This window comes from Strigops habroptila, chromosome Z, assembly GCF_004027225.2.
Source record: "Strigops habroptila isolate Jane chromosome Z, bStrHab1.2.pri, whole genome shotgun sequence".
Taxonomy (NCBI): Eukaryota; Metazoa; Chordata; class Aves; order Psittaciformes; family Psittacidae; genus Strigops; species Strigops habroptila.
Window position 1 is genome coordinate 44,817,850 of NC_044302.2, and position 27,973 is coordinate 44,845,822.

Consider the following 27,973-nt stretch of genomic DNA (forward strand, 5'->3'; position numbering starts at 1 on the left):
TATCTCATAAAATACTGTGTGCGAACCTTGCCTGAATCCAGAGAGATTCTAAACAAGATATGTTCAACTTTGCAAGTTTGTAAAGAAAGAGAGAGACTTGCAATGTTCAGCAGGTCTCTCAGAGAGACAGAGCTGTTTTAAGGTCTGGAGTTGTCTTGGTGTCTCAGTTATCAATTTCAGACCATGAGGTATATGGTATAGGAGTGTATGTAGATGAATAAGAGGTAGGTAATGGTAAAGTACCATTAGGCTATCCAAAAACTGATCGAGCAGATAGGATGTGCACCTTCTGTCAGTAATTGATATTAAGGTCAGTGTCAAATCCTATGGAGTAACGTTTGAAAATCTACCTCTAATGAAAACAAAATCAGAGGAAATGTTAGCATACCAGCCTGTTAAATGCAGCGTATGGGGCAGAGGCAATAAGGATACACACAAATGTCTGGACCCTGGAATGTAATTGGCAGATCAAGGATACCAGCCTGGAGTGGTGATGCTGTACTAGCATGAAGACCTGTTTCAGTTACACTGAGAAAAGCCATTTACTACCATGTTACCTTGCTTTACCTTCTTTTTCACATTGCAGACCATGCCATCCGAGGGAGCAGATGCATCCCTTAAATCTGTCGCATGTCCCTCGATTTTGACAATTACATTTGAGTTTGCAATCCGACCCATAAAAACCAGGTTTGCATTCTGCAAGTGTATATGTTTCCAGTTAGTGTAAAGGTACTAGAAAATGTCTTCCATTAATTTTCAATCTCATGCATCAATTCTCCAATAGGGTTTAGTTACCTCAGCTGGTTTGAGTTTGAAACTATATGTATTAGCACTAAATCATCCCCAAAGCATACTGAGACGACACTAACATAAAAAATGTAGAGCACATTTGTATCCATATCTGTCATTTGTAGACTAGATGCCAGTGTGAAAGCTTCTTCAAATCTCCACTCTTTTATCACCTACACTGGCATAATGTCCAAAGGCTTCATCAGTTATATTACCATCAAACAAGACATCACATATTCATAAAGGAAGATGTGCCTTGTATCCCAAGGAGATTGCTGTCTAATAAAAAACAACAAGCGTGATTATGCTCAGTATTGCTCAGCAATGGATATATGTTTGGCACCAAATTGCTTAGTTCGGCTTGTATATATACATATATATACAGCAGGACTGTAGCTGTTTGAGAATTTTTAACATCTCAGTAGAACATCAGTTCATTTTGCTGAATAATCTGAATACTTTTCATCTTTACTATGATGAGAATCTGACATGGTCATCTGAGATGGGTAAATATTATTATCCCTCTTTTACGGAATGTAAAAACCCCTGTCATTTAATCTCTTCTATTAGATCCCTTCTATATTTCCTATGTGCAGCACACTAAGAACTCTACTATTCCTCATATTTTTTGCTATACCTGTATCACATTCCAGTCCCATCCATCCTGTGGCACAAGAACAACCATATGGATCTGGTAGACAGAACATATAGTTTCTGCAGCCATAGTTTTCTTTACAGCTCTCTTCACATGTTTTGCCGAATGTATTTGCTCCACAAGCTATTCAAGGGAGAGAGGGAAAGACTAGCCCAACTGTATTATGTCCATGAAAGATATAATGCTTCTAATAATACAGCTTTAGACAACAGAAAACATAAATTAAAATAAAAAATAGCATTTTTGCCATTCAGAGAGCAGTTATATTAACATCCATAACAATTTAAGCCATGGCTGCATTAATGTTTAAATTCAGGCAGCAGAAACAAACATAACCTTCTCCCATGTGACGATCCACCAGTAAATCACCAATTGCTTTGGATATGTTGGGAATGAACTTCAACAATAAATCCTCTTTATAAGCCTTTGTAATATAAAACGGACAAGCAGTGCCATAAATAACAAATATTCTTCTTAGAGGTCAGTGCATATGAAACTGCCAAGCTCAAGGTTTTGCTTTTCTGATAAGATCAGTGCTACATTAGAATGGTTCAGATGTCAACTATTCCAACAGCTTAGCTCTAGTATTTGCAGCACTGCAATTCAGCCAAAATATTAGGATACATATAAAGCATTGAACCCCAAAATTGCTTGGGGAGATCAGAGCAATGTTATGCTTGCTGTAATTCTTTCAGAATCTAAACTAATTGTTACAAAGATATGAACAAATAGACATATACTGTTGATATGCCCCTGCAAAGACAAATCACCCTGTGGGCATATTAGCACCTTGTTCAGAAGTAGCCAGGGAATCTCTAGCCCAGGGGCTTCATTTCCCAGTGTTAGTGTATCCTTAAGATCTGCTATTCTACCATACATTTAACAGTCAGTCAGTAGCTCCAGGGAATCGCATAATAATCCAGGTTGGAAGGGACCTCAAAAGACTATCTGGTCCAGCCTTTTGTGGGAAAAGAAGCCTAAATGAGATTATCTAGCATACTGTCCAAGTGCATATCAATCAAGAAAAGTTGGAAACATTAATCTTCCATAACAATATAATCTCTACTAGGAAAAAACAGGGAAAAGTTAAATGATAGAATCATAGAATGATTTGGGTTGGAAGGGACCTTAAAGATCATCCATTTCCAACCTCCCTGCCACAGGCAGGGACACCTTCCACTAGACCGGTTTGCTCAAAGCCCTGTGCAACCTGGCCTTGAATGCTTCCAGGGATGGGGCAGCCACAGCTTCTCTGGGCAACCTATGCCAGTGTCTCACCACCCTCATAGCCAAGAATTTTTTTCTGATATCCAATCTAAACTAAATAATCACAACTACAAGAACAGCTTATTAATTCAGGGTTCATCTCACCCAACACTGTCCTGTCTCCAGCACCAGCTGTAAGTACTGTAGGTATAAAGAATAAAACAAGGCTACTCCATTTGAATGCTTCCCTCATTTTGCTGCTAACTTCTGCCACTGAGAACTAATTAATAAGCAATCTGTGAAAATAATATTTGGTTACCTTTCTCACATGTTTTTCCCATAAAACCTGGAGGACAGATGCATTCCCCAGTATCTTCATGACAAATGCCATTGTTCATGCAGGAAGGGCAGTGGGAGCTACAGGAAGGGCCCCATTTCTGAGCTTCACATCCTTTTATGGAAAAATATAATGCATATTTTTTGTCTTCTTGCTCAATAACAAATCCAGTAGTAAAATTCTTTTTCATTAAGACAAATAGTAAAATACATGCAAATAGTACCCATATGGACCCTCCAAAAGCCCAGCCTACTGACCTAGTGTAAGGAAACACTTTTCTCACTGTGGTTACTACATAACATCATCAAGGAAGGAACTGAAAAAGTCTTCCTTGTTTGAAACTAGAGGTAGATTTTTTAGTTTGTAAGAGTAAGTTTGTAAGTTGAAAAATATGATATATTTAAGATTTCTATTCTTGTAGCAGGGATCTGATACCTACAATAGGCCCAGGCTTCACCTGGACCTGGTTGTACTGGTAGTAAGCCAGCAGGACCAAGATTGGCATCACTAATATACCAGCATTTGGCAAGTCATGATTTTTTTCTGTAACAATATATTCCTTGAAAGTTCATTATACCAGATGTACATCTATTATTTCTTTACTGTCGTCACTGGGTCTTTACAACAATGATCAATCAATTGATGACCCGTTTCTGGAATAAAGGGACTAAGAACAATCAGTTGTTTTAAAGCCTCTTATGATTTTCTTTCCCTCTTCATAATTTAAGAAGATACTACTACCATTAATCTTGCCAGTGAGAATTTTGCTACTGATTTGATAGAAGCATGGCTTAAGCTCTAAACAAGTATATATGACTTCATCTTGCAAAAGCTTAATCTATCCCTACAGGATGCAAAATTCTTTGAAGGTAATCAACTGGAAAGTATTGAGGCAGGCTCACTAAAACTGAGTAATCCAGACTTGGTTCAGCTTTTGGGTTATCAGAAAGCATTTAATGAATCAACATGGCACCTGGAGCTTTATATCTTCCTTCTCCTGGAATGAAATTCTTACATGTGGATGCTTTAAAAAAACAGTTTTGCTAAAATTCATCAGTCTGTGTCTATAATGCTAAATCAAAGAAAGACAGGACATGTTTGAGCAGTAGCATCACCCATTACCTTTACTGTTAGTGTGCTCCCTACCCCTCTCCCAGACTATGACCCAAGGTTTTTCCCAGTAGCCAGGATAAGCAAGAAAAAAGCCTGTTTAAAGGCAGGTGGCAGAATTTATGGCTAAGTCTTCTGCTATGCAGCTTGGCAGTAGAGTAGAGAACAGATCTTGGATCATTTTATTTAGTAAGGTGGCAATAGCTTCAAAATCCAGACTTGGGGCATTATATTTATTGATTTGTGACTCCTGGAAGTATCCTGTGGATGTTAGCAAGTAAAATATGTTTTACCATCAGAAACATTTTCTCTATTATGTAAGATATTTGAGCAGCTATTTATTTTTACAAGTCAGTTTTATATTCCTATGTTTATAATTTTATCTATATCTGGTGAAAATAGACATGTAGAATGCTTAATGGAAAATATCCATCTGCATTGTAGACTGGTCCTGTCATCCACTGGGAGGTGAACTTTAGGAGCTAACTAAGGCTGGGATAGTTAGTAAAACTACAATAATGTGTGCTAAAGATGATAAATCTTGGGATAAATGGGGTTTGGATACAGCCCAACATAAGGAACAGAGACATCTGAAATTCCTATTTTGTGATCAGACCCACATCTCATATTCATGGGAGACCCAGTGCCACCTTCTGTGTTCATACTTACTTGATGTTTGAAAAGCTGAGATGCTGAGAAGAGAGCAAGCTGTCCTGGCAATAGCTAAAATGAATTGAACCTAAATCTGATTTTTTTTCTCTCTCAGCTGCTTAAATCAGTACCAGCTTGTACCAAAGATCCTTGAGAAAAAAATTCTTCTGACATAATCCGATAGCAGTTTATGCCAAGAAAGATTTTGGCCTTTATTTGGGCATAGTATGTTTCATTTCATGTTCATTATGATTTTAAACAATTAATTGTCAGCACACATTAATAGAACTTACGTCTTACAATAAGCCTTGTGTAAGCAGAAGTGAAGAGGTTTCCTCCTATATATCTGGCAGAGTAAACCCCTGCGTCTTGTGGTTGAACTCGAGAGTAGGAGACTTCCAGCTCCCCTGGTACTTCATGCCTGGGCACAGAGTGGATGAAGGAACCTGGAGAAGGAGCACAGAAGACATTCACCCTTTAAAGATAGAAGTGAGTTTGCACTGGTTATTGAGGAAGGACAGCTGGGATGAGCTAAGCAACAGAATCTATTTGTTAGTTATGAATTTGCTGACAGCTCTTTAGCTAAACTAGTTTTTGATAACTGGAGAGGTGCAAGTAAAAATTAAACTAAATCCTGAGGAGATTTAGTTGATGAATGGGACAAACAGCTCCATGTTCAGTGTTTCTTTACAGGAATGTTGCTACGAATGTAGTGGTTAAAAGGGTTAATTTTGTTTCTTAGCTTTTCTGAAGTGAAAGGTAACAATCTGTAAGGAGTCTAATGTAGCTGGAAGGAGTCAAATAGCAAATGCCAGCCAGGTCCTATTTAATCTGAGTAGTACAAAGATTTCCATAGCAGACCAAAGCAGCAAGAACAGAGCTCAGCTTTATCTTTTCTGCCCAGACTTAACATGTTTGTCTCTTCTATTTCTTTTTTCACCAGGGAAGCTTATCTGTGTTATTCTAGGTTTGCTGTAATTGGTCATACATGCTTGCTAAGTAATGCAATAGCATTTGGTCTTCTCCCATCGCTCTGGATCACCAAGTAGCTACATTTGAACATTGGTTGCTGTCAAAGTTGCATCCAGTGGACTTCAGGACCCTTGGGATTCCTTCGACTTGTCTGCCAGAGCAAAGCTGCTGCAGTTGGCTAACACCAGGTCTAGCCAACTATCACCAAAACATACCTGCACATGCTCACACTCACTATGCTAATAAAACCAGCCACTAGCAGACCCATGCGACAGAACTGTACCTTTGCAGTTACTGCATGTCCACATGAGACTCACATACATGTGAACAACCCAGACAGCCTGATCCTATTCTCACTTGCCAGCTAGCCAAGCCTCATATACTCACACACCCAAAAGTGGGTCTTATGGCCCAGACCAACAGCCTCTCTAATAGCTTCCAGACCTCTTATCCTACTTGCTGGCTTGAAGTTCACTAGTGTGTCACACACACACTTGCACACACAAAAGGGTCCCTGATGTAACTGGCCTTAGACAGTCTCTCCATTTGCTAGCCCCAGACATACAAACCCTTTTGACCCCTGCCATGTGTTTCCAGTTACTAGGAGTCAAACCTGTTGTGCCTTCTAGTCTGGTCCAAAGGTAACTAGCAGATTATACATATGACTACTGGGTAGACAGCACACTTATGTTGAAGAATAATTAATAATAGAGTTTAATAAGATCAAACCAACTGTAGTGTAGAGCTTGGCTGGACCAGTAGCATCTTTTACCTGCCTCCCACCCCCTCTTCCCATGCTTGTTCCTTCCCTGTTCACTTTGAGCCCTCCCTTTCTCCTGTTTGGCTCTTTCTTTCAATATCCCATTATTTCACACATCCTCATGGTCCCTCTCAATCATTCCATAGTAAGTTTGCTCTTTCCCCCTGGAACCCATGATAACCTCACTCCCCACTTATACCTACAAAGCTCTGACTGAAGTTGCTTACGGTTTTGTGCTGTTCCTGCAGTGGCCCTCAGAAGCTGCCCTTTGATGTTTTCTCTGTCATCTGCTACTCCTTGAGGTTTGTGTGTCTGGTTATTTATTATTTCTCTTGTTTCTTGACTTTACCTTTTCTGCTGAATGACCATTCACCAGATGACACTCCCACAAATTAGATGCCCTTACCTTCTACCTTCTACATCCCCTTACAGTTAAACTGATCATGAAACAACTTTTTTTTCACTTTGCTGAAAAAATTTAGAAGGTAAACAGCATCAGGCGGGACCTTTACTGTCTGTGATCATACATACTGTCATACTATGAGTTTGACTATAGTTAAACATCAGGCAGCCTAGAAATGTAAAACTATGCTGAGGATCATAACCAAAATGGCAAGAAGATCTTGGGTCAGTTTACATGACAACACATAACAGTTCTTCAAGAAAATGGGAACAAGAAAAAGAGCAAAGAATTAAAGGGATTAGCTTCAAAACTATGAGTTGTGGCTGGGTTTGTTTTGTTTTTGGAGGGGGGCCATATCTTTTGAATTACAAGCCGCAGAAAAAGCTTGGCAGCAAAGTATTAAGAAAGCCCTTAGGCTCACAGGCTGTTAGCAAGGTTCACTTTCTGTGGCTTGTTTTCCAAGATGGCACATGTTGTGTCTTAAAGCAATCTTGTTTAGCAGAACAGTTTTATTCTCTAGACAGCCTTTGTGAGTGTGTGTAAGGGGGAAGTGGTATTTTAAATGACTGAAGTAGAAGACTGCAACAGTTAGATATAGCAGGACAAGTATTTTCTTTGCCAGCCGCTGTATCAGGAATCCTCAGGGATGCTATTTAAGCTGTAATCTCAGGTGGAGAACTTAACCTACTGTCCAGAGTCATGGTTAATTTGAGGCTTTTTGCCAAATTTCCAGTTGGAATCCCAGCTGAGGCAGCATCATGCTATAAGCCCTTCTGCCCTGACATAGCAGCTGGTTCTTGTATGAGAAAATGCTGACAAGAGATCATGGAATTTCCTTGGGGACCCTGAAAGGACAAGTGATGGCAAACTTTCTCCACTGTGCACTGCCATGGTTGAACCTCTGAAGAGCAAAGAAACACGTCTTTAAGAAACTCTGCTTTGCATATTTCCTTTTTAAGAGACACATTTTTGGTTTGGGTTTGTTTGTTTTTATTTTCTCTTTCAACCTGGAAAGAAGTGCTCCAAATATTCAGTAACTGGTGTTGAGGCTGACCCACTGCATGCATTCTTTTGCAGTGTGTTGACAGTTCCTTACCTCATCCTCCTCCCTATTTCCTGGTAGATCACTATAAGCTAAACTATCAGTAGGTAAAGATGGACCAATACATTAAGTGGACTTTCCGCAACTGATTTGTTGCAGTCTAACATTCTGAAGGTACTGTGAGTTTTAGTGACTAGTGTCAAGCAGTAGCAGCACATAGCTGAACAGTGAGTTAATTGTGATTTAGGGAACATGTAAATTAGAAAAGCTGATGTCATAAATTTTACAACCTGACTAATTTTTGTGGTTGAATGAAATAAGGATTAGATTTTGTTGACGGTTTTGCCTTTCTAATGGTAGATTATTAGTGCTTACTTTTCTTAGCCTGAGGTGCTTCATAGAAGCTAAATGGCCTCTGAAAGGCTTTTAAGGAAGGAAAAGTATGCACTTGAAAAGCAGTAGAAATATAAATAAAGATGCAGTAACTAGGCCTTCACAGTGGCACAGAAAAACAAATCAAAACAAAAGCTAAAGTAAGCCAGGCAAATATAGAAGAAAAACAAAAAAGGAAATGAGAAACAAAACAAAGGTATAAAGAGGCAATTTGACATTCTGTTGGAAGAGAAACAAGTCAGTTCAATATATTGATATGGCAAGTGGCTCCTTTAGGGAACATTAAATGCATGAGGAATTATGTCTCCTCCAGTTGCACAGCATGGGCATCATCAGCACTGACTTTAAAACAGTTACATGGCACTTGGCTAAGACTGATAGCAGGAAGAGAACAGACAAGGGAGAAAGGTTAATTACCTACCATTTTTGTATATCACTGCATCTTCCTCTTTTGCTGCCATTCTAATGAAGGAAATATTCACATGCTCTCCCTTATTTGCTGTAACAGTTAATGCCACCGGGTGGAATGAGGCTGAAAACAGAACAGGACAGAAGTATGGAATAATAGCAGCAGTTGTTAACTCTATCTAGTCTGTGGGCTGAAAGCTGAGAATGGTTTACAGCATGGCCCTGACTCAGATTTTGACATTTTAATTTCTTTAGAGCACACACTGACTCTCTTACCAGCAACCTCAACTCTTTGTTCTGGCTGCCACCCGAACATGGGGCGTGAAATACAAAAAAATAATTGGATTTTGGTGGAGTAACTGGAAACACTTCCTAACTACGAGCTCCAACTGTCTGTATAACACTTTCCAAAGTTTCTTCATCCCTTGAGACCTTTTTTAAGCAGACTGAGTAAAGCACTGGAAAATGTATTGTAGGGAACAAGCTGTCATTGGCAAACGTAAGTTAGAAGTTAAGCATGCTTTCTTTCATTTAGTTGGAAAATTCTGAACGAAAGCTATGAAGTTTTTTGAGAACAATTCAGGTTTCTGACCATTTTTAGCTCTGAGTTGTTATGTCATACTGTCATTGATTTGTCGTATAGCAAAAAAAAAACAACACAGAAACTTCTAAAATGAGGCAAAGTTAGCTTCCAAACTCTTCAGCTTTTTATCTGAGTGAGAATGTTACACCTCTGTACTTTCCCTTTTACATCACCCAGGGGAGTGAGGCATTGATTTTCACCAGCCCCTTTTGTCCTTCTGGTTTTGAGGCTGTTTAGCCTTAGAGTTCCTCCTGTGCAAATTCTTCTTGGGCAAGCCTGTCCTGCATCTTGGTTTTGCTGTGCTCCTGGGAGCCTGGCTCTGCTACCTCCCCAGCAAGGTGAATGGGACCTTTCTGACAGAAAGACCCACCTGAGCCTCTGCTGGAAGGAATCCTTGAAGAGCCGTTCATGCTTCTAGTCAGCTCTGCCTTTTTGCACAGGTTCCATTTCTATTAAAGTCACATTTATTTCATTGGGAATATTTTATTTAAGGAACACATACACAAGTTAGTACAAACTGTTAAACAACTTCATAAAAGGTTGACATTTATTTATAGTCATGCCTCTTTTTTTCTGTTCATTATTAGAAAACTGTCAGTAAAGTATACTTTGGTTCATACCAATGGTTGCAGAAGACAAATTTGGAGTCTCTAGCTGGAGTTTGGTGGCAAAGAAATACACAGAGATACAATCAGAAAGCAGAGAAAAAATTATAAACTAACTTTCTATTACATTATATATGTAACAGAGCTGTGAAAAACGAGTAGATAGATGCTACATGCAGTTTGTGTAAGGCTGAAACTGTGTTAGTACCTCCAGTAAAACCTGAGGGGGACAGAAGGGTAGTATTTATGCAATATTTGAGGAAAGAACATTTTAATACTTCCATTTTAGGATGACATTTTAATTAAAAGTCAAAATGTTTGTGTTATGTGATGTAAAATTAAAGAAAGAAAAGTTGAGTAAAAATGAAGACATTTCTATCAATCCAAGCCAGCCTCTCTCCCAAAATTTTATTTCCTTGAGAATTTGAACATATTAATATTTTATTTCTGCTTAGAAATAAAACAACTATTGAAAACTCACAGTTCTTTGCAGAATGGAATTTCTATCCTTTGTGCAGTTCTAGTGTTTGTGCTCCGAGCCTCTGCTGTGAGTTTTCATTCCATGGTAAGTATTATCCAATTGGTTTCAGCAGGACTGTTCCTGCATGATACTAAGCATATGCATAGGAATCTCTTGAGCATTTGACATCTTACCTAGGCACTGGTACCTGAACTACATCTTAGAGAAACATAGAATTCTAATACAGAATAATGAAATAAGATCTCATTAGAAACCAGCAAACAAAACTGAAAGCAGTCCAAACTTACTGTCAACCCCTGATTTAGAAGTTACAACAAATGCATGGTGAAAATCATGATTTATTTAGGAAAAGAAAATTCAACAGCTTGCCCAAAAATGAATTGCTAATTACAAATGATCCTAAGTGGTTTACTTGCAGAGGGTTTTGGACCAAATTTAGTGAGGCATTACTAATTGTTTTAACAAGATATTAAACTTTTTCATTCCCATTTTCTTTTCTTTGTATATCGTTTAGCTTAACCACAAGACTTTTTCTTCAGAGTACTGTTGTAATGGAAAGGAACACACACTCCCTGGTGGGCTCAGTTCCAACATATTTTTAGATTGTGACTTGTATTTCATTATTTCACATCTCGAGTGTGCCAATTCCTTATAGAGACATAATGAACTGAGTTGCAGGGCAAGTGCCATAATGCTCTGTTGCTAGCATTTCCATTATTGTCCCTTTGCCCACTCTGGAGAGTTTGTGTGGGGGAAACTCACTTTCATGTATGAAAATGCACATTTATTGTGTAGACAAATTGCATAAATTATATTTGACTAGATGCAGAACGGGTTATATATTGTTATTTTCTAGATATGTATGCTGTAAACAGTATAAGCATTACTCCCCAGACATATATAAAACATATATGGGTTCAGCTATAGCAGTCATTTTTCTCCTGCTTAGTAGCTGGTGCAGTGCTGTGTTTTTTAACTTTCAGCCTGGGAACAACGCTGATAACACCGATGTTTTTAGTTGTTGCTAAGTAATGTTTATTCCAACCAAGGACTTTCTCAGTCTCATGCTTTGCCAGGGAGGAGGGGAAGCCGGGAGGAAGCAGAGACAGGACACCTGACCCAAACTAGCCAAAGGGGTATTCCATACCACAGCACGTCATGCCCAGTATATAAACTGGGGGGAGTTACCCGGAAGGCCCAGATCACTGCTCGGGTCGGGCTGGGTATCGGTCGGCGGGTGGTGAGCAATTGTATCCTCTCCCCTTGTTATTTCACTAATCGTTATTATCATTGGTGGTAGCAGTAGTGGTTTTGTGTTATACCTTAGTTGCGGGACTGCTCTTATCTCAACCCGTGGGAGTTACATTCTTCCCATTCTCCTCCCCATCCCTCCGGGAGCGGGGGGAGGAAGAAGGGTGGGGGGGGGAGTGAGCGAGCGGCTGTGTGGTTCTGAGTTACCGGCTGGGCTCAAACCACGACAATAAATTATATTTGACTAGATGCAGAACGGGTTATATATTGTTATTTTCTAGATATGTATGCTGTAAACAGTATAAGCATTACTCCCCAGACATATATAAAACATAATCTGTTCCCTCTTATTGTGTGTATGAGTATTCCATAATCGTAGAATTATAGAACGGTTTGGTTTGGAAGGGACCTTAAAGATCATCCAGTTCCATCTCCCCTGCTGCAGGAAGGAACATCTTCCACTAGACCAGGTTGCTCAAAGGCCCATAGAGAATTCAGGAGAATGGACTTGTTACATTCAGAATGGCACATGTGTAGAGTAAAATAGGAAAATTAACCTGTTATATTTCTGTGTTATACAACAAAAATCTTCACTGTAACTGAGAAGTACATAATTAGGCAGATGACAGTTCCCAATTACATCAGTGGGTTACCCAAATGATTAGTAATTAGTGAGTGTTTCAGCAGCTTCTTGCCCTGAGGCTGCGAAACAGTGACTGGATTATCAGAAGTGCTTCTCCTTCCTGTGCCTTTTGTGTCCTCTATAGGAAACTGCACATTTCAACTCTTGCTCAATTTTTGGCATTAAAAAACACATTCTGCCTTTAAAACTTATTCAGACAATAACATAGAAGGGAAAAAGGCCTGTTTTCCAACTACAGATGCTTTGCCAAACCTCACAGTCCTTCACTGACCTTTTCTTCCTCTCTCTGTGCACTTTAATAGCTTTGAGAATTTCTGTTGTGCCTCTTTCTCACCCATCTAGCCTGATTAGATTATATGCTCTCATCAGCAAGTTGCTAGCTCAAATTTTGTCAGTGGAAGCTTTTGCAGAGATAGTCTGAGAAATGGATTCAACCCAGAAATTATTCAAAGGAACCTACTTACCGCTGGTGTGAGGGTCGTGTTATTTCTGGTTAGAACAACTTTGGTCACATAGGAAACTCTCAAAGTTTGATTACTTTCCCTGCTCCTAGGTCCAGAGATACCAAGTGCAAAAACCTGATTGATTCAAAAGACACTCTTCCACTCACAGAGGTTGTTGTGCATGACAGTCGGAGATGCGCTCAGCTCACTGGCATTCTGCCACACAGGCAGGGCCACATTGACTTTCCATGGACTGTTATCTCCTTCTCATTGCAGCCTCCTTTAAAACAACGGAGTTGTCAGCCTGCATCTGCAGAGCTTTCTTGGTGACTTGTCAGAGAAAACATATGCTAGAGAAAAAGGCACTTGCCCTGCCAACCTTGCTTCTAACATTCACATACTGTAAGATGCAAAGAGACACTAGCAGTAGCTTTGGAAATGAAAAATCTATTTTTCTGAATTTGCTATATAATTTCAGAAGATACCAACAATGGTAATTGCTCTTACTAAAACCTTATAAAGAAAGATTAAAAGTGTCAAGTCTCCCCACAGACCGTGGCACAAAACATTAGAAATACAATCAAGTCCGCTAAAAATCAGATGAAGTTTTGAAAAGTTGATTTTCTGCAGAAAATTAACCAACATTTCTTGCACTTATCTGTAGTTTATGGTGATCTCTGCTTTGGAACTTGTCCCAGAAGTCCAGTGAGGTCCAGAGACAAGTAAAAGCTTGCACATAAGAAGATGTAATTTAACGGCTAGAATGCTGGACCTTGGAAATCCCACCTTCTCATCCCACCATCTCTCTGCCATATTTTCTTTTTCTACAGTGCCTAGCCTTAAACCCAAAACCAAGTCAATAGTGAGATGCATAGCATATTTTTGTGAATAACCTTCTTAGATTTTGGAAAACTTCTCTGGAGTTTCCTTCCAGTGTTGAGCTGGACTGGGTTTTTTCATACTGACACAGACTCTGCTGATCCAGTGTTGCTGATCTGTAGTTTTAGTGAACCTTAGGCAAGGCAGTTATTTTCTAGGTTCAGGTTGCCTATTTATTAAGGAAAGAGTAGTGATGTTTGGCTGTCTACACCTCAGACCTGTTGAGACTTTAAAATGGAAGCATGTTTAGAAATCAAGGGTCTGGGATGTGAAAAGTCCAGTGCAGGAGTTATTTATTGTTATTTCATGAGGTCAGTGAGGCCAGTACTTACCTTATTTGCCACCTGATTGTGTTCCTGGCAGTAGCCAGGCACAGGCAGAATACCTACACATGTCTGACTGACTTCCGTGAGGAAATGACTAGCAGCTAGTATCGACCGGTTGTCTCTGAATTTCATTAAAAAACATGGGCTTGAGCCAAGTCTGTCTTTGTTGACTCCAGACTGCCTTGCCATGCTGGTGCCCGCCTGTGTCAACCAGCGATAACTGCCAGCCTGCAAGCACTGACACACAGAATCCTGATCTGACCACCATACAGTACCTCTCAGCGGCATCTTCATGGTGTGTATCCTTGTCACCTCATCCTTGAGTTTCCCTTCACAGTAATATGCTCCAATAGTTTCACTGGCCTGTTCCCTCTTCCACACCACTGTTTTGGCTGTTGCTCTCTTCAGATCTTCATTAACTTCCAGTGGTTCCCGGTGCTGGTTTGTCACATCCTCCTGGTCTCGGTCTATAGTGATAGACTCACGGGAACGCCACTTGGAAGTGATACAGATAAGTGCTGTCTCGGAGTTGCCCACCAGAGGGAATGAATTGATCAGTATGAGGTCCAGTGCTGCTTCCACTTTACCTAAGGAAAAAAGCAGCAAGTGAAAAAAGTTTACTACAGAGTTTGTGTATGATGCTGATCAAATCACCAGATAAGCTGTTTCACCCAGTAGGCAGGGTTTCTCTTGCACAGCTTCTGTGCAAAATAGGAAGACTGTAGATGAACTATTCCACTACATTGACTTAAGGATTTACATCTTATGTCATAAACAGATGGAGTTTGTTCTTCTCAGAAGAGGAAATAAGTTGACAAACTTGTGGAATTTCTTTTGGAAAACCATGGGATGCAGAAGCAGATGTATCTTTGAATAGTTAGACATGTACATAAATGCCTGACGTATGGTGCTGGTAACAGGGTCTGTGGATCATTTTCAGGGTCAGTTTAATAGTGTTTCTTTTACATTCTTTACATGGATTAAATACACATGAATTGATGTAAAGCAGATATATCTTTTGGTTATAAGAACTAGCAATACTTTGAACAGTCGTATTTTTTGCCAGCTGTTTTATGAATTTGGATTAATCATTTCATAATCATGCCCAGGTTAACCATTTGAAGCCCTGACAGACAGCGGCAAGAACTGTGGCATAAAGAAGCTTTCTCAGAAACAGAGAGCAAGTCAGCAGCACTAGTAAAACCGGTTTTTTATGAGGTTAAGTTTAAATCAATTGAAATGGCTCCATTTGTTCAACAGAACTGCCAGAAATACATGGAGATTTGAAAATGGTAGCTACAAGCTTAATTAAAACAGTTCCTGGCAGAGTGCTACAGGTTTAGTTGTTGAAATGCAGATAGCAGGAGGGAAATACAGCTCTCCCATAACCAACAATTTGCAGATAACAGGCGTTTCCCTTCACTTTTGAAATTCAGGGTAAGGAGAAGGGAAACAGTAACATTTTTTCCAGCTGAAACAGGAAGAATACTTGATTTCTTTTATTCATCACATCTATTTTCCTGCTTTGGATACAAGTATGTTTTGTATTTACACAGAGACACCTAATATTTAGTGCCACTCAGCTTCCAAATTTTCCTCTGATTGGAAGGAAGGGTTATAGTCTTAGATAAGGGAGGTCGAAAGGTCTTAGTGCTGACTGCAGTCTTTGCATGCATCTCTCTAGTGCTTGGGGCCAAGGGAGGAGGTCCTCTTCTGCTTTCAATGCCAGCAGCCACTCTGGGGACCAAAGTATCTTGACAGCACGCTGAGGCTCACCACACCCAGCCAGCCTGCCACAGTTACCACCCTCTAATGTGCCAGCCCAGATAACTTGCAGTTACATAATGGAGAAATGAAGCCTTCCGGAAAGGATGCCAGGGCCGCTACAGTTGCATATTGCATAAAGGTGCAGGTCAGTGAAGTCAGTTCATCCCATTGCACGTTACAAAAACAAATCCTTCGAACAAAGTTACAGAAGTAAGTGATAGAAACAGGCCACACTCATGCATTCATTTTATAGGGCATTTATCTCTACATTTTTACTTATATATGAGGAACATTTGTGCTCTCCTTATGGGCCTGACGCATCAGCTGAAGGCAGATGTAATTCAACAGAGACCAACATTGAAAGTAGAGGGCTTCAGTTTCTTTCAAAAAGGATCACATGCCAGGTAGAGCATCTTAAAATTATAAACTGCAAGATCCTAATTTCTGCAGACTTCTGTGAAACTCAGAATCAAATCTAGTTCCAAACTCCATGACTTGACGTGTTGATCTGTGTTGAGGTGAGGCAAGGTGCTGCAGATCAGGACTGTGCCTAGCATCCACAGGGCACAGAAATGCAAGTGTCTTTCCAATACAAAGGTATGGGCCCAAGTTTCTGGGGTCCTACAGAGGATGGCTGCTCATCCAAGGCTCAAGATTCATTTCTCTAGCATTTCTCTATGCCTCTGACTCCAGATTGGAAGATGAAAACAACACTTCTGCCCTCGCTGCATCTCAACATTTTAATACACTGAGAAAAAGTAGTAGAAGTCTGAGTTTTGAGGACTAGCTTTCATGTTGCCTTTGATCCCTATGCAAGACATAGCAAAGTAGATTCAGGGCATTTGCTGAAAGCTTTTCTATTTCTTTGTAGTAATTAAATTGTGTAATCAAGGTGTAGAACAACCATCACTCAGGTGTATTAGTTATTTACGCTTCTGATTATTCCAGATGAACTAAAATCTAGCCACTGGTGGATGGATAGTGTTCTGGTTGATTGTCTAAATATATGTGGGGTTTTGTCATATTAATCACTGCAGAGTAACCTAGACACCTGCTTCAGGCAGATGGAGCACAGATTGAGTTTCATGTCTTCCTGGAGAAACACTGGAAGGCCTTTATTTGTCTAAAAGGGAGTACTACCTATGCATAAGCATGGAATTATATGCCAGGCATAATTTGACAGCTAAGGTTTCACAACTGGAATATACTGCAAGCAGAAATTATAATATATCCAAATGAAATCTTTGCAGTAAGAAAAGCTATGCTTTAGGTGTATTTTGAGGGGAAAAAAAAAAAAAAGAAAAAAAGCACTCTAGCAGCACACCAACTTGAAAGCAACTCACTAGTTAAACTCAGAATCTAGCAGGACTGCCAATTTAAAGTCAGCCTCAGCCTCTGAAGTGATAGAAAGGCTTTCTTTGTCTCCACTGAGAGCTGCTACCCTCAAACTGGGGGAAAAAGCCCCATCAAAGTGTAAAATACAGATACGCTTAGGGATTCCTACAGCATCTCTTTCTGGTAATGCAATTTAAAATAACCCAACTGTCCTTGCTAAAAAGGAATTTGCTTATTCTAGCAAAATTTAGGCAAATCCTACCCTTGATGTTAATAAAGACTTTGAGTATGTAAGGACCAAATAAGGACAGCAGGATTTAGCCCTCTGAGAAAAGCACAAAAAATACAGGCAGGAAACTCCCTGTCCCTGTACCCTTGACAGTTCTCTGTGCTTCCTTGAAAAACTCCTCTGACTCCTGCCCTGGTCCTTGAAGAACTGACCTTATCAGGAAGGCAATTTGCTGTGCGTGCAAATAGATTCTGAGAAGACAGAGCACTTGCAAAAGGCTAATGCTGGAAATGGGAGATAACATGCAGAGAGGATTCATTGCCCAGTATTTATGACACACACTCATTGTGGTGCAGTGCTTTGGCCTCTTCCACCACAGGGAAAATGACATCCTCTACAATGGCATGACTCAGTCAGTTTAAATAACAGCACACCCAGTATAACCCAGACAGCAAAATGAACGCAGAGAGACATTTGCAGTTCCTCTTGGCTCACCCTTAACTACAGGGTTGTGCTCTCCCTTGCTAGGTGATACCTGGCTGTATTTTTCACAACTTCTCTAGTACATGTTCTCCTGGGGAAATTGTGCTGAACAGAGAATGAGTGTGTATCCCGCTGCCATTGCAGCCCCTGTGTGGTCTCATTCCCTATCAAAATGCCATTCATACAGCCACAGAGTCATCACGTTTTCTGTGCTGTGCTGCACCAGCAAAACTCAGCGAGGACCAGCTGGAAGAAGCAGCTCCCAGAAATTCCCTGTAACACATCCCAGACACAGGTGTGCTCGAAGAGCAAGAAAGTCTCTGAGAAAGTTTAAAACATCACTTCCCTAGATCAGAATTGGTGATAGACACTAGTTGGAGAATAAAACCATGCGGCAATCTTGAGCTGAGATAGTTAATGCCATAGATAAGTACATACAGCACAAGCCTTACAAGAGCAGACGAGTGTTATGATTTGTCCTTTTGTCTCAGAAGGTCCTGCCCAAATACTTCTAGATTTATTGTGTTAACTCTTGTCTGGCCTCAAGAAAATCATGGTAATATTCAAAACAAGTTCTACCTAATGTGAGGCCTTTGCAAAGTTGCCTCGTAATTGGAAAAGTGTTCAATACCGTGGAGTGGCTAACATAAGAAGCAGCCAGCAGGATCGGCTCCATCAAGGTAAAGGATAACCATATCCCACTGCCCCCTAAACACATATTTAATCACTAGTCCATATTTGCAAGGTGTATTGAGAATGCAAAGTTCTGAGTAAATGTTCTAGCTATTAATTGACTACTAGTGAAAGAAAATTGTTTAGACATTACACATCTAATTATGTATTTGTTTTCTTTATATTTTTAAAGCTTTATTATTAATTGCTCGAAGTGATGATTCTATGATTCAGGCCCTACTATGATTCTGTGGTTGTCCTGCAGCTGGAAGTCCTTCCCTTGGCATTTGGAGCATAATAGAGGAAAAAGAAGAGCTGTGGTAAGAGGTTAAGTTGAAAGGTTAATACTTTTAAAGTACTAATTATTTAATAGAAAAAGGAAGGGCAGAAAATTCCAGTAAATTGCACCCCTTTTTCATCAGGTGAAGCAAGGGGAATAAAATGGGAAAAAATTGAATCTGTACTTAGTTTAGGTTTGGTGTTATGCTGAAAGTAAAGCAGTCAGTTGCATATAACACACACTGCAGGATTTAAAAATCATTTTGAGACCAATGGAAACATGCGTCCCAGACTATCAAATTATCAACCCTTCCTCCTTCAAGTCTCTTAAAAAACACCACCAGGCATTCCCACTGCTTGGAAGAATACTGTTTGATTTAGAACAAACCTAACTTGCTAAATAGCCCACATCTCAGCATTTCTCATTGTCCCTTGTTTTGTAGTTACAAGATCAGGTGTACCCTCCTTAATGGTATTTTTCTCTGTAAATCACATGCCAGTTTAAAAGAATTTATCTATTTAGGAACACAATTGGCAAATATGTAAGCAATTTTGCCAAAAAGGTATAGCTTTTGGTTAATTCTTACGGAAGTGCTTAATAAATTACATCGATTTTTTTAAATTTATTTTTTTATTAAGTAATTAGCTAATTTGGAAGATAATCAAGCTCTTTGGCAATATTTTTCATATGGAGAGTGGAACATATGCCACATCAGAATTTGGCAGTCTTTACTTCCCTTTTTCTGTGCATTCCACATTTATCAATCATCTTAGTTATTTTTTGTTCATGCTTTAAAAAAGTAAATAATTGAGGGAGGGAGCAGTGAGGGGGAGCTTTGAAATCACATATTCATTGTATGGGCTCAGTAGTCTCTTAGTGTCCTGGGAAGCAAAGATAGCAGCAGTTCAGGTAATTTCTCCTAGTGAGGCAAGTTTTCCTCTGACAGCTCAGTCCTCCACAGGAAAACAGGGCTGAAGTTATTATTACCCAAACAGATTAAGATTCTCTGCCATACAGCAGCAGCGGGGCAAAAATAGAGAGTCAGAAATACTGCTGGAAAACAGCTCGTAAATGAGCAAAAAAGTCACGTTTTCCAATGAGGTTTTCTTGTTGTCCATGGAAAGAATACTACTCCTTGTATCTTATGTGATGCTACTGGGCAGCTGTGGGACAGCTCACAGCTCAAATACCAAGAACTCTTGCCCTTAGAAATGGGCAGTATTTATGGAGGGAAAGTCCTGTGAAACTAATAAGAGACAAAAAATTAGTGACAGGACACCACTTTGCTACTTAGCAGAAGTGGGAAAACCAAAGCACAAGTGTGACAAATAAAATAGTCTGTCAAAGCTAATGGTTTCTTACAGGCACTTGGGTACATCTGGAGCAGGTGAAGCAAATGCCTTCTTGTAAAATAGCATATAATTAGCATATAATTATTTTCTCTACATTTCATCAAAGCAGTCTTTTAAGATGAAAAAGCTAGAAAAGAATCACTGGTGCAGCTTGGTTGGGGGTTTCCTGGTGAGGGTGGCTAAATGTGTGTGTAAGTAACCAAAATGTAGAAAGATGCTTTCTCGTGACTTTTTGCTGTTGACCATAAGCAAGTCAAGCAGAAAACAACATGTCAGCAGAAATTGCATGTAACAAACAGCTGACAATATGCTAGGTAATGCTGAAAAAGGATAAGGAATGTGGGATAGCTTGACTAGGACATATTTGTAGTTCAGCTACATCTGGCTGGATTTGCAGCTAGCCAAATATGGGTACTACCATCAAGAAAGTACTTGCAAGCAAGAATAAGTATGTCCATAACAAGGGTGGTGCTTATAAATTGCATTATGAAACTACTGTGTATACTGCATATGTATACTGTATGTTGCTTGTGAGCATGTACCAAGATGAAGTATGCAACATAACATAGGCGATCAATTAGTCTTCATAGCATGTGTCAGTGCATACAACATGCTTAAGGTTAACTGTCTGGAAATGCCTGTGAGTGCTGGCTGCTGGATAGACATACTCTAGGATGTTTTTGCCTGTACAGTACCCTCACTTTCCCACTGATTTTTCTGAGTAGAGTAATGGAAGATGTTTCTGGTGCTAAGCACACTTTGTGACTAATGAGGCTCGGGGCCCTGACTAGTGGCAGCCTGAAAATAACACAAAAGAAAATAATCAGCACAATCAGAAGTGCAGATGGAACTGCACTGTCAAGAGGGACCTATTGCAGTCCAAAGGAGAAATTAACCAAGCCACTTCATTAGACCGGCTGACAAAATGCAAAAAGCAAATAAATACCAGGCAAGCAAAATACCAATCTTGAAGTAAAAACTTTATATATATTACTCTTGAATACAGAAATGTCATTTATGAACCATTTCAAAACCCTTTCAGAATATAGTAAATGCCTAATATCTTCACACCCTGAAAGTGTTTGCCTTTCCTAGTGATGAATTACAAAGTTAATTTTGATGGATTTTTTTACTTCTCTGTGATATGACCCTTGTTTAACATCATTAGTGCATGTTCTTAGTTTGGGTGTTAGCTGAGGAACAATTATCGAACCTGTACCCTAAAAAACAATCAGCATTTTGAACTCTTAACAGGAAAGTCTCAAGTTTCTCCACGTCTCCACTGAAACTGCAGTGGAACAGCATCCTAAGTATGATCTTGCCACTAGCACAGGGTTGATACTATCTTTGGAGGACAGGCCTTCATTAGAGTTTCTTGAAGATTTTCATCCACCCAGTCCCAGACAGATCTTGCACCACAGTGGGAGCTGAATCTGGAACTATATACATCTGTCTCACACGAATGGAAGGTGCATCCATTTCTGGTTCATTTCTTCTGTGCCTACCCAACACTCTCCACATCAGAATGACTTCTTGGTTTTCCATAGCAAGACGAACAGGGGTTTTGTGTGTTTAAGAGATGGGTCTGGGCCAAGCAGGCTCAAGTCTACATGACCAATACAGATCAGGTTTCCAACTCAGGTAATTCTCTTTGTGGAGGACCAACTCCACATCTTTCTCACCCTAAAGCAAGCTGCTAGCTGCAGTGAGTCCCTCTGACTTCTATGCTCCCCCTTGTCTACCTAACGCCTTTCAGATGAAATTCTTGTGTCAGACTATTGCAAAATGTTACAACTTCCCTTTTTCCATTAAATGAAATTTCAACCAAAAAAAAAAAATCCATCCAACCAGCTTAATTATTACTAAATACCCCCAAAATCTAATATATATGTGTGTATATATATGATATCTGTATCTAAAACAATAACATATGTTAACATCTGTCAATGTAGCATGATTTCGTTTCACCCTTTTATATTTTATTCCTCAGGGTCTGATGCAATGTCTTTTCACTCCTGATTACTCCCCGCTGCTGAAATGGCCTTTGGGAACACAGGCTTCGTGATAGCTACTCTACCTCTCACTGGGTCTGAATCAGGCATACACCAAAAGCAAACTGTAAAGCTAAAAAATAAAAGGACAAACCAGAGAGAATCAGACCACTTTTGTAATTTCATTTAGGGTCGGTGTACAGTGCTGCCTGCTGTTGTTTTTGCCTTCTAGCTGCAGAGTCAAGGAGCAATGAGTTAGTTCACAGCTGGAACTTGTTTCTTTGCAAACATATAGGCAGCAAGGTAACTAAACCAGAACAGCTCTCTTTCTCCCATAAGACACATCCATCGATTTTGTAAATCATGATTGCCCTAAAAAAGCTGTGCAGAAACACACATTCAGCAAGTCAGAGATTCAACCAGTGATTCCTGTGGCAGGACTATCATTTCTGGATTAGATGAAGGCTATATATCAAGAAGAGTCTAAATTACATGTAAATTTCAGACTCATAAAAAAGGCACCAGGATACTCTTCCCTCTCGGTAAACAACCTAAGTGTGGCAGGCGGATGGGATTGCTTTGTCTCACAAATCAAATACACTTCAGGAACAAGAAATGAAATCCAATTTTAAATTCACCTTGCAATTCACATTGGTAGTTTGATAATTTAGGTGTCTGAAAGGTTATGTGTCAGGGTAATGTCTAGTCAGCATAGTTTAACTGAGGTTAAAAACTCAAACATAGTTTGTATCCACTCCTTGGCTGGGGGAAGGCTCAAAACCCCACCAGTGCAGCCATAAGACACACTGTTTGAAGTTCAGGTGCTATTTTGATCTGACAGCAACATATTTGAAGATACTCACACAGGCCTAGTCCCTTCAATTATGGGAAGAATAAAATTCTAACATGAATGCCTGTTCACGGTCACAGGTGTGTATTAACCAGGGGTTAATACAGGTTTTCTTTAGGTTAAGTTAAATTTAGCAAGAAAAAAACAGGTCTTGAAACTATTATTAGAATTTTTCCGATCTAACTAAAAAATATGACTTCTCGTAAATTTGAAGAGCCTACAGCATCGTGACGGTGCTTGTGTGTATGGTAATGTATGTTAAAAGTTGCTTAACTTTCTAAACATGTAAATGTGTCACATAATAATGTTAATATACACAATTTATCAGGGTTTTTTTGTACTGATCCGAAAGAAAACACAGCCATCAATGGGGATGTTAGAGAGCTACGACTGAATGCCACTCCACTGTTAGCTCCACTGTTACCCTTTCTTAAAAGGCTAATATAAACCTTTTGAGTCTTTTACCATATATGGGTCCAAAGCTAAATCAGACACACACACACAAAAAGAAATACAGTATTTTTAGATGTAAGTTTATTGGTAGAGCAAAGCTATGGCACAGAAGATTCTGTCTGTCTCACAGAAGGGAGACATTGGACAATGTATTTGTTTCCTGCCAGAAACAGTCAAAGAAATGTGCTTGAAACTGGTTTTAATTGTTGCTGGTTTCCACAAATCTCTTTTACTGATAGAGGCCATCTTGCTAAAATAAGGCTTACACATTTTTGAGAGTTAGCCCACTATGAGAAGCTGAAAGCAAATTATCAGACCATTTGAGGATGTTAAGAGGCAAAACGTGAGGTCTGACACTCATTCCTTGCTTTTTCCTCTGCTTTCCAAGGGAATAGGTGAGTCTGCAGCTCTCTTTGGTCAGGACTTAACTAACTTAACTGGATCGTACCTAGTTGCAACCTTGGGGTTTGAATCTATACTTCGGGATGGATTCCAGGGTCATTTTGATTCTACAAAATGTTGACTGGAGTAGAATGAACCAGAAAAAAAACGTGTGGTGGTGCTTAGTCTAGTTTCACAAATCCCAACAGGATTAAATTCAACCCCTTGTCAGTTTAATTGAACATTTGCTATGGCAAGCAGTGGCCATATATACAGTGCAAAAGTAAGCATTTGTGTGTATTTTGAATGTTACCTTCCAGACCAGATCTTTAGCTCTAGCTGCAAATGGAGCACTGTTACTAAAACAATGACGACAAAAAAAGACATTAAATCAAAGGCCATTTCTCTTAACAGGAGCTAAGCCAACAGTCTTCACTCTGGAAAAGGGTGGAGCGGATTTTGTGCCTACCCAGCAACACACCCAGAGAAGCCCACAGTCACTGGGGACAAGGTTAAGCCAGTTCACCGTCTGCGTCGAGTGTAAAGCCTCCCCTGCTCAGGGAATGTCATTCCTGCTTTCCTGAACTCCGCCTGCAGTATCTAGAGGAAAGCAGGCTCGCATTGTCTTCCACTGCTTGCCCCAGGAAACATGATATCATTCTCAAACAAAAGCGGGAAAGCTGACAGATCTATTGAGATGGGTGTGACTACAGCACACACCTCGCTGCTCAGCCCCTGTGGAAACGGCACTGACTGGCAGCTCTTCAGCACCGAGCTGTCTGCACTGCCCCTGTTTACAGCTAATCTCTGCAGACGACTTTTGTTCTTCCCCTACTTGTGACTTAACAAGTGTTGCTTGCCTGCTGTGTCAGTTAGCTGTATGTTTTGATGCAGAGAAACAGCAGAGACAAGGAAAAAGAGCTGGGATAACTGGAGTTCCTGTTCTTCTTTCATGCTGCTTACAGCACCAGGTTGTCTCCTTCAAGTGAAAAGCTGTAGTGATCTCAGGGCTAAATAGGCTGAATCAAAGTGCACAATCAAAAGCCACACAAGAGGAATTGGTAAACGATATGCAGACTATTACAGCAATGGCTAGATAAGAATGCTACCAAACATATATTCAACAGATTTTAAACGTATTTTTGCCTGTATTAATCTCTAGCCTTTTATGGGTGCCAAAAGTAAAATCGCAAACTGATTTGTTCGTAATTTCACTTAGCTATTAACATGCTGCTAATCCAGAAGATCTGGGAATTTTAAAGCTAGTTACACAGCAATGAGGACTTCTGCTTTTTCTTGCTGCTTTCTGGTTTTCATTGCAGCGCAACCTGCAGTTTTAGAGCACATTACCTTTTTGCTGGACTGGAAGAACATATGCATATTTCAATGAAATGGTTAGGAATGAGTTAAGAGTCTAAGGTTATCGTGTAAATTGTATTTCTGTTTTACAGATTTTGCTTGGTATATTACCCAGAACAAACTGTCTAGAAAATCAAAATATGGATGGTGAAAGCAATACTCAAATGCTAAACAACTAGGAATCTGATGGCATGAGAACAGGCTTCCTCCAGGCTCTGCTTGTGATACCTTCAGCAAAGCATCTCTAACATTAATTCTCCAAATACTATAAACTAAATTTACATTAGTATAGTCTTACTGTGTACCTTTTCTGCAGATGTCTTATGACAAAATTCTGACTTGCCGAACTAATGATATTTGCTGGTAATACTGAACCATTCCTTAGCTGTATTTGAAGTGTTATTAACTGATCTTATATAAGGTTCCCTTTTTGTCCACTGACTTTCATATAGATTCCACTTCTGGAATCTTGTCTATCTAAAAACTTGTCTAAAATCAGATACTGGAATACCAAGAACTGTCATGCTTCCCACCACACAGCCAGTTCATAAAGTCAGACACAGAGCAGATATTCTTGGGGAAAGACACCAATGGTTTCAAAGTTGTGAGCTTTTTGAAGAAGTTAATACCATTAGACAGAAGAGAAACCCTGCTGTAGCCTCTGTCTGTGTCAACAAATTACTCCAACAATTAAAAAGAGGTAGCAGCAGATTCTACATGTGGCTAAACCATCCCCAGCAGCTTGGTCACAGTGCTGCCCTCACTTGCTGTAAGAGGGCTGCACAGAGGTAAATGGACTCATTGAAGCAAATGCAAGTACTCAAATCTGTAAAGGTAAGTGCTGAGTTAAGGAGCAGGGAGTCATGCACTTTGCCTGCACATTGCATGAGAAACAAGAAAGGCATGACAGGTCAACCACAGGTATTAAAGCAAAGGCTTACCTGAAATCATAAGGCTGAATCCATAGAGAACTAGATGTGCTAAAGTGTCCATGCTTTCCAAAATATATCCATCCAGTTCTTACAGTTGCTCATGGAGTATCCTTTTCTCAGGGTGGACGTTTACCGGTTACTCTTCTCCAGCATGGTACGCTGTTTACAAGTCACAGGCAAGAAATCATAGCACTGGCGCAGGCTGGAACAGTCTCATTGCTGTCTGAGTACAGGGAGTTTAAGTTCCTTTTTCCTGTTTCCTTTGTAGATTAGGATGGGAAAGGCAGGATCTTAAAGGCATTTTGTATCAGCGGGACTGCAGGGCAGTGCAAATTCCGTCCATCCAGCAATCCATCAAAACAGTTATCTGGAGCTGCTGGAGAAGCAGGGGACTGCTGTTGGTCACGGTCAGCAAAATAGGAACAATGATGGCATCCTCCAGTAGGTGGGAGAGTGCAAATAAAAGCTCCTCCACCTAGGTACAGTAGGGAGAAAGTGTCATCCCCTCCTCAAAGTGCGGATCTGCTAATTTCTCATGGTGCTATCATATTTTCCCTTATTTATTAAATTAATGTGTAAGCTGCTGGCTGCAATGCATCTCAGCATACAGTAATGAAAATATGAAGTAAACAGTAACAAACCAACCAGATGAATCCAGTACAGATCAAAGCCAACCACATTCCAGCAAACTACTCCATTATTTCATGTGCTTCACTGGAAACAATTCTTCTCTATATTTGACAATTGGAAACAGACTGAAAACTTCTTGTGATAATAAATCACACCCAAGTTAGAGTTATTATGACTTCAGTGGGATTAAAATGCCCACATCACTTAGTGGGGGTCTCAAAACTCAGAAGGTAAAACAAAACATAAGGGAAAAATACAAAGAAAACCACACCAAAAAAAAAAAAAAAAAAAAAAAAGAAAAAAAGGAAAGGCAGCACTCAGCTATACAAACAGAATTGAAAATAAAGGGCAATCATATTTACCCATTGACTAAATATAACCCATGACAATGTAGCATTTGAAAGTCCTGTAGTCCTGCCAAGATGCTAACACCCAGAGTGACTTTTACAAAAGTACAGAAAAGTGAATGTTCAGCATCATTTTGGAAATGGGGTATGGGTTGATTCTATTTTGATTTTATTTCCTTAGCAAGATCTTTTAAGCCTTCAGTTGGTGTAGATTTCACAGAGGAAGTCCTTTACACTCAAGATCTATTGCCACGTGTACAGAAGGGTTGCACCATCAACATGTTTCAATGCATTAACCTAGAGCTGCTCCTTACATGCTGCTCTCTCCCCCAGAAAAATCCCAACCCAAACCAAAACAAAACTGAAAGCCAAACCAACTGGGAACTTAAACTGAAAATACCCTCTGGGTACAAAAACACAGCGTGTTGTCCTTTACTAAAATTCTACTTTGAGGCTTACAGAAGGCAGAATATAAGATATTTACCTTGTCTGGTTCCAGACCAAAATACATGTAGAATCATAGAATAGTTAGGGTTGGAAAGGACCTTAAGATCATCTAGTTCCAACTCCCCTGCCATTAGCAGGGACACCTCACCCTAGACCATGACGCCCAAGACTCTGTCCAGCCTGGCCTTTTCTCCATCTTTGATTTTGTGAGCATTTTCTTCTATTCTTAGACATAGAGAGGCAATGATTAACCACACTCCAATTGCAAATTAGCAGAACACTCAGTGTATTACCTGATACTAAGTACTATCATAATTCCTACTTAGTGAATAACTCTGCTCTGTTGCTCATTTAATCTACTTCTGACATGACCTATCTTTAATTTTTTTTCAGTGTATTTTAATTTGCTGGAGGCAGGAGATTAAACAACTTCAGTCAAGGCTCTGGTTCTCCAGGTTGTTACTGTGAGCTTAGGTTTTTAGACTTTTCACTTAAATCTCACTCCCCAGGGCATAAACAGGTCACTGA

The 27,973-nt window shown here is 39.8% G+C and overlaps 1 protein-coding gene and 1 long non-coding RNA gene across 3 annotated transcripts in view; one reads left to right on the forward strand and one right to left on the reverse strand.

Annotated features, from left to right (window-relative positions):
* TEK (TEK receptor tyrosine kinase) overlaps positions 1-26,464 on the reverse strand; it is a 41,830-nt gene extending 15,366 nt beyond the window's left edge. Inside the window, exons 1-8 of one of the 2 annotated variants that reach the window (XM_030469794.1) lie at positions 26,031-26,464; positions 13,944-14,524; positions 9,680-9,758; positions 8,740-8,850; positions 5,042-5,194; positions 2,970-3,101; positions 1,427-1,567; positions 568-696 (exon numbers count right to left, since the gene is read on the reverse strand). In XM_030469794.1, the coding sequence (XP_030325654.1) occupies positions 568-696; positions 1,427-1,567; positions 2,970-3,101; positions 5,042-5,194; positions 8,740-8,850; positions 9,680-9,758; positions 13,944-14,524; positions 26,031-26,082 (1,378 nt within the window). In that variant the 5' untranslated portion in view covers positions 26,083-26,464. The remainder of the gene's footprint in view (positions 1-567; positions 697-1,426; positions 1,568-2,969; positions 3,102-5,041; positions 5,195-8,739; positions 8,851-9,679; positions 9,759-13,943; positions 14,525-26,030) is intronic. The other variant, XM_030469796.1, reaches the window with a different exon arrangement.
* On the forward strand, positions 18,622-22,204 carry LOC115600627. Its single transcript, XR_003989084.1, has 2 exons — positions 18,622-18,743; positions 22,046-22,204. It is a non-coding gene; the product is annotated as an uncharacterized LOC115600627 (long non-coding RNA).
* Positions 26,465-27,973: the final 1,509 nt, after the last annotated feature.